The 18,019-nt window shown below is 36.2% G+C and overlaps 1 protein-coding gene across 1 annotated transcript in view; it reads left to right on the forward strand.

Annotated features, from left to right (window-relative positions):
• Positions 1 to 18,019, forward strand: part of OLA1 (Obg like ATPase 1) — a 167,684-nt gene that overhangs the window by 113,125 nt on the left and 36,540 nt on the right. Inside the window, exons 6-7 of the mRNA XM_037044431.1 lie at positions 523 to 603; positions 917 to 1,014. Coding sequence (XP_036900326.1) covers positions 523 to 603; positions 917 to 1,014 — 179 coding nt within the window. The remainder of the gene's footprint in view (positions 1 to 522; positions 604 to 916; positions 1,015 to 18,019) is intronic.

The raw sequence follows: 18,019 nt of genomic DNA on the forward strand, positions 1-18,019 counted from the left end.
GAGGCTTTGGCAGGTTGGAGGGGGATTGTTGGAGTGGGGACCGAAGTGGGCTGAGAGAAGGTGTTGGCAAAAAATTAATTCATAATAAAAAGGGTTTTGGTCAGTTGATATAATATTTTGGAGGGTAGATTATCAATAACAGATTCAATGTCATCTATTTGTTTGGTTTTCTTTTTAAGGAAAAAATTATAATTCATTCTCTGTCTAGTATCTCCCCCCTCCATTTTCTAATAGCATCTTTGCAAGTGGCACCACTAGGTAATGTTGAAATATTACTGTCTTTTGTCATCTTTAGTGTAGTTGAATTATTTAAAATTTTTAAGACTTTTACTAAATTTGCTAGTATTCCACATTTTATATGTTAATATTTTAATGCCACAACACTGTTTCATTAGTATTTGGTTTCTTAAATGAGATACTGAAAACCATTATCTGTGTGACTTAGTTCCTCTTTTAATTTTTGTATTTAGTATCTAAATGCATAATATTCATCTTATATTTACATTTCTCAATTGTGTACAGGACATAATGTGCAAAGTCAAATCCTGGGTTATAGACCAAAAGAAACCTGTTCGCTTCTATCATGATTGGAATGACAAAGAGGTAAGTTATGGATATGTGCCATTTGTGATTGCCTTTGTTTTGATTTCTTATAGAACAAATTAGAGTTGTCATTATTTTTATACTAATTATTGTATCTAGTTAAACTGTAGTTCTGTCAGTGATTGCTTATTCCCAGGCCTGTTATTTCTTACTCCTACTCTTCATATTTTATAACAATGAATCTTTTAGAAATAAGAAATACAAAAATGAAAATGGCTAGTTGTTTCAACAGTTTACTTTCAAGTTATTTAGTGATTTACTCAATAGTTAACTCAAGTTTTAAAAAGGATTCTTTTTCTGTCTCCCACTTTAGATTGAAGTGCTGAATAAACACTTATTTCTGACTTCAAAACCAATGGTCTACTTGGTTAATCTTTCTGAAAAAGACTACATTAGAAAAAAAAACAAATGGTGAGTTTTTCCTCTCCAGATATAGTCAGACCTATCATATCTGTACACACATGAACACTTACATATATATTTATTGCTATGTTGGATTTTAATTTTTTTCCCCCTCTTATTAAAAAGTTTTAAGTGTATGGGAAAGCTTTGCTTGGTGTTTAAATTCTTAGATGAGTCTCTTAATTGATTTACGCTGAGAGAACTTAAGGAAAAAACAAACAAATTAGGTAATACTGAATCTTACATATTTATTTACCAAATTTAAATTTAATAGACATCTTTTTTTCTTTGCAAAATGAGAATAAATGTATTTGAACAGTAAAAAAATTTTAACTAGGAATTTCTAGTTGTGTTGATATTATATGTGACTTTAAAATATCCAAAGGGACTTGAGTTGTGCATCAATTTAGAAATTTAAATTGAATGCTTCAAAAAAGCACTTTTTTAAAAATTAATAAACAAAACAAAACTTTGGGGCAAGGGGGAACCCCGGTATCTGCTTCAAATACTTTAAAAGTGTACAAAGGTAAAAACTATGCATTTATGTATTGATTATCATTTTTGACATGTAACCAAAATGTACGAGGTTTCCTTTCATTCTCTAATAACTTCCAAAAATTCATATGTTCATATAGCATGCAGATATGCACGCATTTGGCGTAGTGCTTGCTTGCTTTGACTTGCCTCACTGGACCCTCAGTGTTTTGAGCTATTAAGTTATATTAACAAATCAAGACTATCCAAAGCAGAAGATCTGAATTCTCCTAAAATATATTGTTGGTTTTTTTCTGTACTTCATTAAGTACTTAGATGCACATGGTTTCAATTTTCCATTAAAAATTCTCATTTCCATATGATATCAAAGAGTGAGAAGCTTTAAACTGAAAAATAAACATTCATAGACTGGAAGCCAAAACAATAATTAATGTCAGATGGTTAACTCCAATAAATCATTAGAATACATTCTGTGAAATTACTGCAACTTAAAATGCCCTGTTGATATTGCCATAAGACATTTTTTTGTTCCTGATAGGAAGTTGAATTTGGCCTCTTTATGGGTAATATAGAAAGCATAAACTTAACATGAAAGTTTAGTTCCACCTAGTCAGTGTCTTCCAATAGATAAGTTTAAAATAATCAGTTCTGTCCTGTTTCAAATTCTTATAAATTTGATGATTAATGTGTTAAAAATTGTTACTTTGGGGAAGGAATTTCGAGATTTATTGCTTGACCTCAGTTAGTAAATCTTCTCATTGTAGTATAAATGGTAAGGTTTCCTGAGGCTCTGTGAAACAATACAGACATCAAAGTTCACATGAAAAGGGATGAGTCAGTTTCCTTGCCCAAAGGGGCTTCTCACACCTGTATTTGGATGATTACAGGTAGAACTCCCTGGCTCTAATTGTATAGTAAATACCATTTCCCAGACCCTAATGGTAGACAGACTGTTTGGGAGACGCCAGTCTGTGATTTTGCTGTCGGCAGACACCCCATGTTTTTTGTGAGGCCAGTTGTGATGATGATATGGTCATAGCCAATTGAAAGTAAACTCTTGTCTAAATAGCAAATTTTAATTTGTAAAAATGTAGTGGTATGGATGATCCTAAGTATAAAACTGAATTTTGGATTTTATGTGTAGCTAATGGTCTGGTTTGGGTTGTGTGTATGTTTGGTGGGTTGGGGGGTCAGTTCTTGTGGAAGTTAGTGTAATTGCAGCTGAAAGATCAAAGACTGGGTAACTGAGTGATGTTCCAGAAGAGAATTTACCACATAGCCATTTTCTGTACAGTTTCTGCCGCCTGCTGTTCCTATTTTCCCCGAAGCTAGCCATTGACTACCCCCTGTGCATCCCTGCTCGTAAAAAATGATTGAGGAAGTATTTGTCATGTATTTATGAGTGGCAAACATTGTGTGGTAGGGAATGGCATCTACTGGAGCCAGGAAGATTGCCACTTGCCTTTCATTCAGCCACTCTGCTACAGCTTTAAATCCTCTGTTTATGCAACATAGTCTTTGTATTAAAGTGCAGAATAAATTTTTATTACGAAGGATATGAACACTAGGTTTTCATAATTTATAACACTGCAAGCAGATGTAAATAGTTAAAAAAGACATTTTCACTACTAAATCCTTTTAATTTGTGCTAGCATCTTATTTTTTTGGTGATGTTTATATCTCAGTTCCATTTGCATTAGTTGCTCCTTTAGCAAAAGAAAAAGGTTGTTTTTTAAGGTTAGTATGTAATGCTACTGTAGCAAATTAAGACTGACGCAGGAAGCAGTAATAAATATTTTCCTAAGTCTTTTAGATCTAGAAAACTATATTAAATGATGAAGAAAGAGGAGGAGGGTTTGTGATTTTGGCCACAAAAGAAAGACTAAAACTATTTTAGTTGGTCACCATTTCAGAAATAATGAACAATTTAATCACCAGGCAAAGTTCACTTTATTTTTAAATGGTAATGTTGTTTTTCAAAAAGAGGGAAGCATCTTGAAAGATAAAATCTGTTATATCACTGAGTAGGTAGGTGTATTGACCTTTTGAAAGATGTAAAACTGGAATTGCTCCAAGCATCTATTCTCTGGTTTTAACAAGGTTGAGTTAGTCATCCTGTTGATTCAGGACTAATACCTAGTCCCTAAAGAGAAGCTGATGTGGTAGCAGAGTTAGTAGCAGTTGTGTTATGATCGGATGACACCAATCAAGGTGTAAGGGAATCCATTGGAACCTTTGTATATTATCACAAGTTACTGTTCTTTGGATGAATAAAACTGTACAGAAGAAAGTGTTTTTGTCTTTAGTGGGTGCCAATAATTTTTGAACACTTGAGGATTCAATTTTTAAACATGATCAGTTGTTGCTATATAATTAAGATTTTATTATATGCAGTATTAATTTTCATTTGAGATTGCCCACTGAGTCACGGTGTCAAGCAGGTACAGGACATTTGAACTCTCAAACCATTGCTTAATTAGGGGTTTAAATTTCAGTCTTTGCATCCTTGCTGTTCTGTTAGTGATAGATTCCATCCAATAATGAAATCAGTGAAAGAAATCAATTTCGGATGTAGTAGTCCCCCGCCCCGTTAGCTGTGGAGGATGCATTCCAAGTGGGGGCGCCCCCACTGGATGCCTAAAGCCATAGACAGTTCCGAACCCTGCATTTACTGTTTTTTCCTATACATACCCCAGGATAAAGTTTAATTTATAAATTAGGCACTGTAAGAGGTTAACAACAATAACTAATAATAAAATAGAACAATCATAGTAATACACTGCAGTAAAAGTTATGTCAGTGTGGTCTCTCTCAAAATATTTTGTACCGTACTCACCTTTTCACTTGAAGGAAGCACTTCATAGCTTCTCTTTGGTATGTCGGAATTGACGGCATCACTACTCTCAAGCTTTGGAGCTATTATTAAGTTAAATAAGGGTTACTGGAACACAAGCTTTTCGATACTTGTGACAGTCGATCTGATAACTGAGAGTCGATCTGCTACTAAGTGACAGTGGGCGGGGTAGTGTATACAGCACGGGTATCCTGGACAAAAGGATGATTCATGTCCCGGGCAGGCAGAGTGGGACAGTGGGAGATTTTATCACACTACTCAGAATGGTATACACTTTAAAACTTCTGAGTGTTTTTTTCTGGAATTTTAAATTTAATATTTTTGCATGGAGGTTGACTGCTGCTAACTGAAACTGTGAAAAGCAAAACTGTGGATAAGGGGAACTGTATTTTGTACACCTGCATGGCTTCCAATTATATTTCATTATTGTGTTCTCTAACCCTAACCCATCTTTCTTAAAACTATTGATAAAAGATCATTATATTTTATTGTTTATTTTACTGTATTATCTTATTCAACTGGAAAACAACTAAAATTTAAGACAGACTTCTTGTGTGTATGTCTGTGTGTGTGTGTAACACATTTTTACATATGTCCTGGTGGGCCTGGTGGGCTTGTGGTCACTGAACATCACCCTTTGGCTAATATTACGTGGAGTCAATCTGAGTGTTGAAATTGATTCAAGATAGGTAGACAAATATTAGCAAAGTCTTTTAAGCTGTTGTATAATCAGGGGCAATGTGTCAGGTTCACCAAATGAATTTTAAATAGAAAAAGACTTCATTAATTCTTATTATACTGTACTTCAGTCTCCCGACTCCCACTTTCCTGTTTTTGTACACAATAACTGAAAGTAGTTTGGCAGTGCTGTACATCAAGTGCCTGGTTAGGGCAAGAATTATAGGATAAGTCCAATTATTTTCTTCATTTCTTGAACCTTCATAAGAATTACAGGTACTATATCTCAGCAACTATGTGTGGAAGGGGAAGTATATTAATTTTAATATAATTTTGTATGTACATATATCTATAGATGCACATATATATCTATAAATATAAAACTCCTGTAAAATGATTTTAAGAAGTCATGAATTTCTGACAAGATTATTCATTGAAGCTAGAAATTTAACATAGATGCTGTTTTAGAAAAATCACACTGTCATACATTTGATTTACTTAAAACACATAAAATGAGAATGATGAATTATTCTTAAATACTTTATTTATTTATTTATTTCAGGAGGCTCCTCAAGTAGATTTGAAATTAGGTTCCATTTCATGTAAAGTTTTCAGGAACATACCCTATTATGTAAAGCAAGATTCACACGTATAAGGTTTTTTAAAGTGCTCACATTATCATCTACTAGTCTGGCATAGTAAAAGTTCTGAAATGTCCGTGCAGTTTTTCTTTGGGGTTATAATTTCTATTTTGTATCACTTGTGGTTCATAAAGTTTGGGGGGTGTTGTTTCAGTCTCATGTTGAAGTGCTTAACATTATAAAGGCTATGAGAATACATTATGAATTCTGAGTGTGTTCCTACCTAATTGAAATTACAAGATAATATTGGTAGGTTTTATTTTATCATGCGAGGAGGGTTTGTTTGTTTGTTTGTTTAGTGGAATTACAATTTAAACGCTATCCTTTGTCATTTTTTTCATAATTTAAATACTTTTTTAGTGATGATTTCTTTATGAGGACAAATGCTTATTGTACCTTTGACAGATACAGGAGGGTGATAGAGCAGGTCCGGGGTATTTGGGAGGTCTAAATTGAATGATTATCTTCTTTAAAATACGGGATTGATTAAATCAGTGACTCCAGTGCAAGATACTCTTAACTTTACTGAAGTAAGTTGTAAATGAATCTAAAAGAAAAATATTTTTAAGACCCTTAAAAATATTTTATAGTTTCTTATTTTTGCTGCTGGATGTTTTTCAACTGTTTGCTTTTTAATTTGTATTATAATAAGACTTTGAAATGGTATCATATGTACTATGAGTTAGGATTTTAAATAATTTCTGTAAAATGGATTTTGTGGAATTGATTATTTTCCAGGTTCTCTGATCAGAATCTTGAGAGTTAAAAAAAAAATACATTGAAGCAAAACAACTTTTTCTTACAAGAGACAGAAGGCTGAAAGAAGCGAGAGGGGAAAAGACCTCTTTGCTCATTTGAGAATATTTGTACTTGAAATGTTCTTTGGTGTTTGTATATATATGTATAAGTAATAATACTTGCGAATTTCTGGTTTTCATTACATAGTTTTTGGTTTTTTCAGCAATTTCATATTATCAAGAGGTACTAGTACTTTACAGCGCTTAGTCGTAATGAAACTAAATCATACTTCTGATTCCATATTGTGAAAAAGGTAATTACAGAAAAAAGCACATCTTTTTATATGACCATAATGTTGTTAACATACCATGTTAAGTGTATTAGGAATTTCCCTTGGCCTATTTGCGCTTGTGCCCAATATTATTTATAAACAATCACTTCTTTTTGCAAGGTGGCTTACTGAGTTTGAGAAAGTGATACTTTTTGGCGGGGGTCAATTGTTATCTTTATTAGTTCCATCTGTTGACTTACTGATTGAGTGATATAATTTATCTATGTAAGAACTTTCACCTTTTTTATTGTTATCTGAGAAGATGTTTATTGATTTTGGAGGGGGTGGATTGGAGAAAGAGAAGAAGAGGGGAAAGGAAAAGAGAAAGAGAAATACTGATGTGAGAGGGAAACATTGATGGTTGCTTCCTGTATGCACCTCAACTGGAGATCAAACCTGCAACCTTTTGGTGTACGGGACCACATTCCAACCAACTCAGCCACCAGCCAGGGCTGGTGTTCATATTTTTAAATAAAAAGATATTCATATTTTTAAAGTAGGTAAAGAATTTCACTCCATGTAATAGTGAAAAGTTTTACAATAGTTTTCTACCTTTAGAAACTAAACCCCTTTTTAAAAAAATAAGTATTCCCTAGGATTCTCTTACATAAAATTAAGACGTATGTTCTTCATATATGCACACATATATTTAATCTAGAAAATGAAAGTCAAAGTTTGGCTTATAGCTCTAGAGTCTTCAATTTGCAAGTGATTCATGTACACAAAGAATTTCTTTGCTTTTTACCCCACTCACTTTGGTGAATAATTCAAGGACTATTAATATTGTTAAAAATATTTGCCCCAAGAGACTAAGGACCTCTGAGTCAGATTTTATTACTAAAAGATTAGTTAAGATGATCTACACTCATAAAATGGAAGTTTTGACTGGTAGTTGAAGTAGAGGAGAATTTTGAAGCAGAGAAGTTGTAGGACTGTTGGGAATAGGAGATATAATTAAGTCAGGGTCTTGTGAAGGTTTAGAAGGAGCCTTAATGTTGTATATGGGATCTGAGTGACAGATTTTTCTGGGAGAAGGAGGTAGAAAAGGAAAGGAGAGGGTGCCGATTTGCGCAGTTCCAATGTTTTGCCTAGTATGGCCTGCTAATGCAGGACCGGAGGAAGGTATTGTTTGCCTGCCCTTCTCTCCTGTGCTCCCCAGTCATGAGATTTACTGTTGGACTTAACATTGTAGTTCGTCTAAATTATGAGTTCAACGGACTTTTGAAGGCTAGACCAAAATGCCATGTACCATTAATAACATGGGTTCTACCAGGAAAATGAATTCTAAGAAACTTGAGCATAGTCTGTTTGTAAATTAGGTAGTGTATATTATCAGCAAGTTTGGTGTATTAAGAACACTGCTAATTTACAATTTGAAATGCTAGTGTTGTAGGCCTTATTTGTTGCTAACCAACTCCTTGGCTGAAGGTAAATTACTTAGCCTTTCACATATTGAAAACCATGCATCAGAATGTTCACATAAAATGTGTTCTGTGTAAACACTATTTACCAAACTTAAGTAACATAATTTAAAAAGAATACAATAGGAAAAGGACTTACTTGTCTTTGGGATATAGTTCCTTGGTTTTTCTTTCTAATATATGGATAGAGGGGCAAAATGTATCATTCAGTCATATATATATATATATATATATATACACACACACACATACATATGTATACATACATATACATACGTATGTATACATACATATACATACATATGTATATGTATATATGTGTGTGTGTGTGTATATATATATATATATATGTATGTATATTATGCAGTTGACCCTTTAACAGTGTGGGGGTTAGGGATACCGACCTCCCTAACATCACACAGTGAAAATTTGCCTAGGGCTTTTGACTACCCAAAACCTTAACTGTAGTCATCCCTTGGTATCCACGGGGGATTGTTTCCAGGACCCCCACTGATACCAGAATCCACAGATACTTCATATAAAATGGCACAGAACCCTCTACATCAGTGGATTCCCAACCTCGAATTGAAAATACTGTTTTCAGTCTATAGTTTGTAAAATCTGTGAATGGGAAACCCACAGATATGGAGGGCTGACTATGTATTTATTGCAAATAACCTGCCTATAAGTCCACCTGTGCAGTTCAAACCCATGTTGTTCTAGGGTAAATTACATGAGGAGGGATCCCCAGAAAACTGGAATTAATTTATAAAATTATTGTATGTTCATTCTTACATGTTTAAACCTGAGTCACGTTCAGAGTGCCCCCATTTGGTGCACTCACTATGCCTGTCAAGGTGCTCTTTCCGCTGCTGAAAACTGGTTTTGAGCCTGTCGATTTTGGCACCTTTTAGCACTTCTGCGGTTTTTGTTTCACCTCTTCCACATTGGAAAAACATCTGCCTTTGAGGACTTTTTTCATCTGGGGGAAACCAGAAAAAGTTGTTTGGGGCATGATCAGGAGAATAGGGAGGATGGAGCATGGGGTCCATGCCATTTTTGGTAATAAACTGCTGAATACTCAGCACCGTGCGGGGAGATGCCTTTGTAAATCACCCATCACAAAATGGGTAAATGCATTGAAAGAGTCTTCAAAAAAACTCACTGAAGCCAAACGCAGCTTCTCACAAATGCCAGTTCGAACACTGGTACTGATGGGTTCCTAGAACTCTCACCTAGTGGGGGAAGCCTGTACTATAAGGGGCATGCCCTCCAGAAGATAATTCCGGTTTTTGAGGGGTCCCCCACTCAAAACCGTGTAATTCCATGCTTTGAAACAGTTGTCCACCCAAATAGAAACAAACGACTGAGAACCATCTCTGTCGTGCAGTAGCAGTGAGACCCCCAGGGTACACCATCTTCCATATGACTCTTGCTCACCTTGATCTCACATCAGGCCCTATGACTTCACCATTTGCAGTTAAAGGATTTTGTCATCACTCTTCAGCTTCCATTAGACTACATCATTATTTAATTGTTACAGTAGCATAATTTAAAAACAAGTAGGTGTGCATTCTTTTAAAAGTCTTTTAAAACAGTTACATTGTGATCTTCTATATCTCAGTTTCTATATTTTTTGAGTTTATATATATATACGTTGGAGGTGAGGCAGTGAAGGTCAGTAAAGAATTAAAAATTATCTCTAAGGTTTCCTTCCAGTGCTTGAATTTTATGATTTTAATAGATTAGATAATAGCAAAATCACAAAGAAAATATGCACATTGAAATATTTAATATTTTCTCAATGACCGTAAGTAGGTTTGTCACGTAGGAATTTTTTTTTTCTGACTCTGGAGCTATACAGAGTATTCCCAAGGTTGCAAATACCTAATTAATGAACAACTTCTTTAGACTTGGTTGGAGTTAAGACCTGGTCTCTCATATCCCTATCCCTTGAAAATAAGTTTTTTTCTGGATCTCACCATGATTTCATGTTTCCTTGCAGTGGACAGCTGTTGTTCTGGCTGGAGTGAAAACAAAATGGAAGTAATGCCTATTTGTAGAATTGGCATATGTATATTTCAGACTAGTTACATTATCCAAGCATTTCCTTATTCTGAACTGACCTAGAAAGCATTTTCTCATCAAAAACATTAGATTATGAAACACTCTCAAAAGCCTACTAAATTCATGATGTAATACAAATAGTGCACTTTGGGTGAGACGTATTTTGGTATCTGTGACCATTTTTATCACCAATTTAAGTTCAGCTTAAAAATATGTTCCAAAATAGCTGACTTAGTAACTTTGAATACACCCCACCTGTAAGTTCAGGGCTGCACACTGGTTTCCGTTCAGTCTTTTTAATGTTTCATCAAGAGAAATTAATTTCATAAAAACTGTCATTATGAATATAAATTTCAAATTTATGTTCCTTGTGAAGATATGAGTTCATTGAGGAGGTATGTACCATGCTTTCCTTTTCCTGTTTTAAGCAAATAATCACTGATCGCTCTGTGTGTCATACGTCATTCTAGGTGGCGAACAGGAAAAGCCCTTGCTCCATCCGCCCCCACCCCGCCCCGGCCCGGCCTCTGTAAGGTGTAAAGTCTCATGGAAATATAGACAACCAAAAAATAAATATTTAATACAAGTCCAGGGAGTGATTAGGGTGATGAGTAAAAATAAAGCAGGTTAAATGGGTGCTATTTTAGTGAGAGCGCTCAGGGATGGTCTTTATGAAGTAGAGGAGTACAACATGCGAGAATCTGAGGAAAGCTCAGTTCCAGGGAGAGGGGACAGCAAATGCAAAGTGAAGTGTGACGGAGCATCAAAAAGAAGAAAATGTGAAGACATCCACTTGAAAGGAACTTGTGATTCTAACTCACATACAGTGCTCTTAAATATATATTAAAGCATATCCTAACTGTGTCCTAAAATTTAATTTGGGGTTTTAAGAACAAAATCATTCATTTTCTAGTTTGCTATCATTAATTTCTTAGAGTTCAGAAATATTTTCAATTTCTGTGTGTTCTAAGCAAACTTTAAAGTAATATTTGCAATTATATAGATTTATTTTGAATTTCATCTTTTCTTTTTCATTCTTGTCTAGCAACTTATTGATTCACAATATCACTCAAAGCATTTTTCTTTTAGAAAATCCCTTGCCCTGGCCAGGTGGCTCAGTTGGTTGAAGCACTGTCCCGGTCACTGAAAGATGTGTGGGTCCGATGCACGGTCGGGGCACGTTTGAGAGGCAGCTGATTGATGTTTCTTTCTCACATTAGTATTTCTCCCTCTCTCTCTCTCCCTCTCTCTCTCCCTCTCTCTCTCTCCCTTTCTCTCCCTCCCTCCCCCCTCTCTCCCCCTTTCTTCCTCTCTCTCCCTTTCCCCCTCTCCCCCACTCACTTCCACTTCCCTCTCTATCTAAAACATAGGTGAGGATTTAAAAAAAATAAAAATTTCTTCATACAGCCCTGACCAGGTGGCTCATTTAGTTGGACCATTGTCCCATACACCAAAATGTTGTGGGTTCAATCCCTGGTCAGGGCGCATATCTAGGTTGCGGGTTAAATCCCTAGTTGGGGTGTATATGGGGGCAACTAATTGATATTTACCTCTCACATCGATGTTTCTCTTTCTCTCCCCCTTCCTCTCTCTCTAAAATTAGTAAACATATTCTTGGGTGAGGCTTTTTAAAAAATTAAGTCTTTTAAAAAATCTCTTGATGTATGACATCATTAACAACAACCTACATTAGTCAAAACTTCAGAGTGTTTCAATTTAAATTGCTTCATTGGATCCACAACCAAATCACAAGATGGCCCTTATGACACAGTATTATTTTAGCCTTAAAATGAATTTTTAACTAATGAAGTATTTTCATCGTTGGATTAAGAGTTCTGTATTTTAGTTTAGGAATGGGGTAAACTAGCAGAAAGATAGAGATTTGTGTTTCCATTAATAAAGATAGAAAGTAGGGGATTTCCTATCAGGATGGCAGCATAGGTAAACATGGCTTGCTTTCTCGCACAACCACATCTAAGCTACAACTAGTATGTAGAACAGCCATCACTCGGAACCATCAGAAATCAAGTTGAATGGAAGGGTGACAGTTAAAGAAACCACATTCATCCTGACTGGTAGGAAGGGTGGAGACAAGGAACAAACTGGACCTACATCCATGTATGGTGGATAAAAATTCTGGAGGGATCCCAACCCCACAACAGGCCTCCCAGCCCAGGGTGCCAGTGGCAGGAAGATAAGTCCCCATAACTTTTGGCTACAAAAATCAGCAGAGATTGTCAGGAGAAGAAACTTTTGGAGTCCCAAGCATTGCCTCTTAAAGAACCCACATGCAGACATACTCAGACTTACTCTGGGGTAGCTGCTTGAAAGGCACCAGTGGCACACAGGGAGGAACTGAAGTGCCTGGCATCATGGTGAGAGCTGGGAGACAGCTTTCTCCCAGACAGCAAGGTGGGCAGAGGCCATTGTCCCTTTACCGAACCCTCTCCTCCCAACCCCCAACAGAGCCACAGAGTCAATAGGCAGGTGCCATATCCGGGACTCTTGTCAACCTTGCTAACACTATTTGCCCCACCCTGGAGATCCCCAGAGACTCTGTCTCAGGCCACCTCACACCCACCCAAACTGCTTTTCCATCTGAATGGCTGGTAGTGGCTCATGCTTCACAACTTCTTAAGTCTTCTCAAATAAGTGACAGCCAACCTAGCCCCAATACCTCTTGTAGAGTGGTCCCAGGACCAGCACAAGTAGCAGCCATCTCAGATTGCTTTATAGCCCAGGCAGGGTAGCCCCAGGCACAACACAGGTGGGGGCTAACCTTGGCCTGCACCACTCGGGATACCCCAGGGCCAACAAACGCAATGAACAGCTATAGACCACATTGGAGCACCACCATCCTGCCCCTGCACAGTGGATCCTCCGCAGAGGACAGAGGTTGGTGGTCAGTGGTCACAGCCAGTCCTTGCAGCTGACTAGCCTGGGTAAATTCCTCCCACTGACCTGCCAATAGCAACCAAGGCTCAACTACAAGAAGAGGATGAACTCAGCACAAAGGGGAAAAATTGGGACAACTGTAATAGCATAATCAATAAAATATAATTTTTAAAAAAGATACAAAGGTACCTTTTTAAGTACTTTAAATATTTGTCATTAAGATAAAGAGGGGAGCTTCCAAGTTGGTGAACATGTGGGGATCCATGGAGCACAGAGTGCATGCAGAGGACGAGAAAGCTCTGTGCCCTCTCCCCGTACCTTGCCCTGTGCGTCTCTCCCATCTGGCTTTTTCTGAGTCATATCCTGTTATGATAAACCGTGATCTATTGGAGGGGAGAGATTAAGGGGTAGTCATCAATAATCCTGGATGATTATTAACATTTTCTTTAGAAATTCTTTAAGAAGAACAGTAGAGTCAATAGAAAATATCTTAGGTTTTACGCCAACATTTGCCTGTTACTAATTGTTTTTCAGCTTTTTAAAAATGATTTTTCAGAAGAGTTTCTCAGCCTACCTGGATGTTTCGAACATGCATGTCACTGGTACTTTTTATACATAATTTATATTTAAAATTTTTACTTTCTAAATTGTGCAATATTTTTAATTGCCTTTTTCATTCTCCGTGTGGTGATGTGGATTCTTCCACCTGTCTGTGGTTATAAGGCTTCTCCACAGACAGTGTTCGGTAGGTTATTCGGGATGATTACTCTATAATTAGTTGTAATTCCAGTTTGGTCCTGGGAAGAGGCTTGTGCAGCTTCCAGTACTCCTCTGCCGTCTTGGGTCCTTTTTTCCATATGGCTTTTGTCTGTCTACCCCCATCCTCTTATTAAATGGTGTTGATTTAGCTTTTCCCGTGCCAGTCCAGCAGACGTGTATAGCAAACCATCATGTATTATTGAGTGCCTGCTATGTGTCGGGGACCCTTTTGAGCTTACAAATTGGTGAGATATTGATAGACTAGATAAAACTTATATGAACATTTTATAAATATGTTTTGAAACAGATATTATGCCCATTTTACAGATGGGGAAGTTGGAGAGATTATGGAATATGTCTAAATTCTTTAACAGGCAAGTCATAGAAATAGACACATTTGATTTAAATTCTTATGCTTATTCCACATGTGACTGTACAATCTATATTTGTGAATCTTTAGAAATCTTCAAAAATATTGCCGTAATTGATTTTAACATTCTACTACATTTTATCTCAGAAAATATTATCTCCACCAAATTGTTGTAGTTAATAAGTGGAAACAGTTCTCAAGATGACAACTGTGTGCTTTTCTTAGGATAAAAAACTTCATCTGCTGTTGTTTTTGTCTTGCCTTGTAATTTTATTAACTATATAATACTGTTACAGCAATATATTTTAGCAGCCACTTTAGCATCTATTTTTAAAAATATATAAAGATTTTAGTGGAGAAAATACAGTGGCTTTTACTGAAACCAAAACTAAAAATTGTATCAGGTTGCCAAGTCTAAAGTACTATTATAGAATAGACCCCAGAAAACATAGCTATAATAATCACAGATCAGTTTTTATATGTTAACATAATACATAGAATATGCTTTTTTCCCCTTCTAGTATACCATAAAAATTTTACAAAATTTTAACAAATTTTACAAAATTTGTTAAGATTATTTCTTCACTGCTGGGGGGTGAGGGAGTTGATGAAAAAAGGAACAGGGAAATGAGAGAATATTGTGAAATAGGACTGGCAGAAAATTCATATGCCTAAAGTGTTGTTATTAGTAATAGCCAGCCTCAGTCAACACTTACTGGACACTTAACTGCACGCCAGTTACATTTTAGACTCCCAACCACCTTTAAAGTAGGTACCATTATTATTTTAAGGAAGGCAAAGCAATTATAGAGAGATTGAGGCACCTGGCCAAGGTTACATAGCCAGTCATTGGTGCCAAGATTCAAACTTTAGCAGTTTAAATCCAGACTCATATTCTTTACTACAATGCCCAACCTCCTTTCCATCACCCCAACCTCCTTTCCATCACTCCCCATGGAAATATAGTCTTCGCCCTGGCTGGTGTAGCTCAGTGGATTTGAGCGCGGGCCTGCGAACCACATGATCGCGGTTCGATTCCCAGTCAGGGCACATGCCTGGGTTGCAGGCCAGTTCCCAGCAGGGGACTCAAGAAAAGCAACCATACATTGATATTTCTCTCCTTCCCTTCCTCTCTAAAAATAAATAAATAAAAAATCCAAAAAAAAAAAAAAGAAATACAGTCTTCCATGAAACAAGTCCCTGGTGCCAAAAAGATTGGGGACCACTGCATACAGTATATTAGCATTGGGTCATTGATGATGCAAGGCCTGAGAACTAGGTTATATACTAGCTATAATTCCTAGCACCATAAATTCCATTTAGATAAAGTTTTGTTGTTAAATAGTTCATGCACTATAAAGTTTGAGATTAAAAATTCATTATAACCTGATTATGGAGTGCCAACTGAGGTAATATAAAAATTGTATCTAAAACTGAACCTTTATCCCTGACCACTGTGGCTCAGTTGGATGGGCATCATTGTGCCAGGCAGCAGGTCGCCAGTTGGATATTTCCGTGAGGAATACTCCTTGTTTGTGGGTTTGGACCCTGGTTGGGACATGCGCAGCAGGCAACCTGTTGATGTTCCTCTATCACATTGATGTTTCTCTCCCTCCCTCCCCTTCTAAAGTAAAATAAAAATAAATAAAACTGTACCTTTATTTTCATGGACTTATCTCTGAAAACTATTTTCCAAACATGTTCCAATTTAATAGCCATTGTAGGGACAGCAATTAAAATAGTTTCTGTGAAAGACAAATACCATATGATATCACCATTAACAGGAATCTAAACAACAAAACAAACAAACAAGCAAAATATGACCAAAGACACTGAAATACAGAACATGCTGACAGGGTCCAGAGGGGAGAGAATCACAGGGGAAAAGGGGATGGACTCACATGAACAAGTATAAAGGACACATGGACAATAACTAAGGTCAGGGGCGGAAATGGGAGGGAGGTGGGGAGCACTGGGGGGGGGGCAGGGCTGGGAAGACAAGACAGAAAACTACTTGAACAAGAATGAAATTTAAAAAAACAATTAAAATAATTTCTGTATTTTCCAATGGAAAATACGCAGTATCAGTCCTTTTTAAAAATAAGTTCTTCTACCACTTGGTTGTTTTGTTTGTGTGTTTGTTTTTTTATTGCGTTAATTTATTTTTAGAGAAGAGAGGGAAAAAGAGAGGGAGAGACACATTGATGTGCTATTGCCTCTCACGTGCCCCCTACTATGGCCTGCGACCCAGGCATGTGCCCTGGCTGGGAATCCAATCAGCGACCCCTTGGTTCCCAGGCTGGCACTCAGTCCACTGAGCCACACCAGCCAGGGCTGTTTGTGTGCTTGTTTAACCACATAGTGGTTAAAAAATTCACTTCCTTGCATTTTCAATAACTTGCATTTGTTTTTGATACCTTCTTGGGAGTAAGGAATTGTGTGTGTGTGCATGTGTGCATATCTCTTTTTATTAGCTGAAGTGTAAGCAGATAATTTGTATAATATTCTGCTTAAATGCTTTATTAGTACATAGCAATATAATTATATTGCTAGAACATTATATATCCATACATATGTATATATGTGTATGTTTGTACACATATATCCAAGTCTTGGACAAAATAATGGCTACCATTTGCTGTGCATCTATTATATGCTGGAATTTGGGCCACTTATTATGTTTTTAATTTAGTTTAAGCCTCATCACAATGTTAGGTGGCAAATACCTACTCATTTACTCAGAAATATAAAGAAACTTAAACATTTTAGACTTTTTTTAACATGAGCTCAATAAAATAACCTTTTGTTGCATTTATAGCATGCTTTTCATGCAACAAAAAGTGCACACAGTTTTCTATGTTAGTTGTAGCCTGGTGAAAATTACACAGGAACCTATACCAGCTAGAAAACAAACATATTTGCAATTTTTTATTATATATGAGCAGGACTCCAGGAAGCTTGGGTGGTTTCCTGATAGTCCCTGTTTTTTCCCCTGTCAAATAGAATAATAATTTTCTTATAGAATAATAAGAATTAAATATTTTACTTATGCTAAATGAAATTATTCTGTGGTAGAAATAGATCTATATATCTTGGAATTTAATTTTTCTAATGTGATGGGGGAAAAGCGTGTGTGTCTGGTGGTTGTAATGACACAATAAATTCTCTTAACCAACCCAAGTCCTGCTTCTATAAACATTGCAAATTATGTTTGCTCTTCAGCGACTATGGGTTTCTGTGTAATTTTTACTAGGACACAACCAACATAGACAACTCTTGGTGAAATTTTTTGTTGCATGAAAAGCATGCTACAAAATGCTATAAAATGTTTTGTACTTTTTCTCATTGGCTCAAGTTGAAAGTCTTCAAAATTTTTATTTTAACCTAATCTCAAGAAATAAAGACTAGCATTTTCAGTTGTCTTCTGTTTCTCCTAAATATACATATTTTTCTTTCTTATAATAGTGTTATGTTCTCTTCTGAAATTTACAGGGATATGGTCATTTACATTTTCTCTGCCTTTCACTGTGTTTTTGTTTCCTCTCTCTACCCACCAAAAAAAAATTTTTTTAGCTTGGGATCCAGTTAGAATTTTTTTTAGAAATATAATCACCAAACTTTTTATTTGGAGAGATTTTACCATTTCATGAATGAACAAGACTTTCAAATGGAATAGCAGCACTTAGAAAATCTTGTATGTTGCTCTTTTCATTAATTGAGATTAATTCCGATACCTTTCCAGCACTATCCAAATGGGTTTTTCCC

The sequence above is a fragment of the Sturnira hondurensis genome, unplaced genomic scaffold, assembly GCF_014824575.4.
Source record: "Sturnira hondurensis isolate 20B ecotype Veracruz unplaced genomic scaffold, ASM1482457v3 Scaffold0004136, whole genome shotgun sequence".
Taxonomy (NCBI): Eukaryota; Metazoa; Chordata; class Mammalia; order Chiroptera; family Phyllostomidae; genus Sturnira; species Sturnira hondurensis.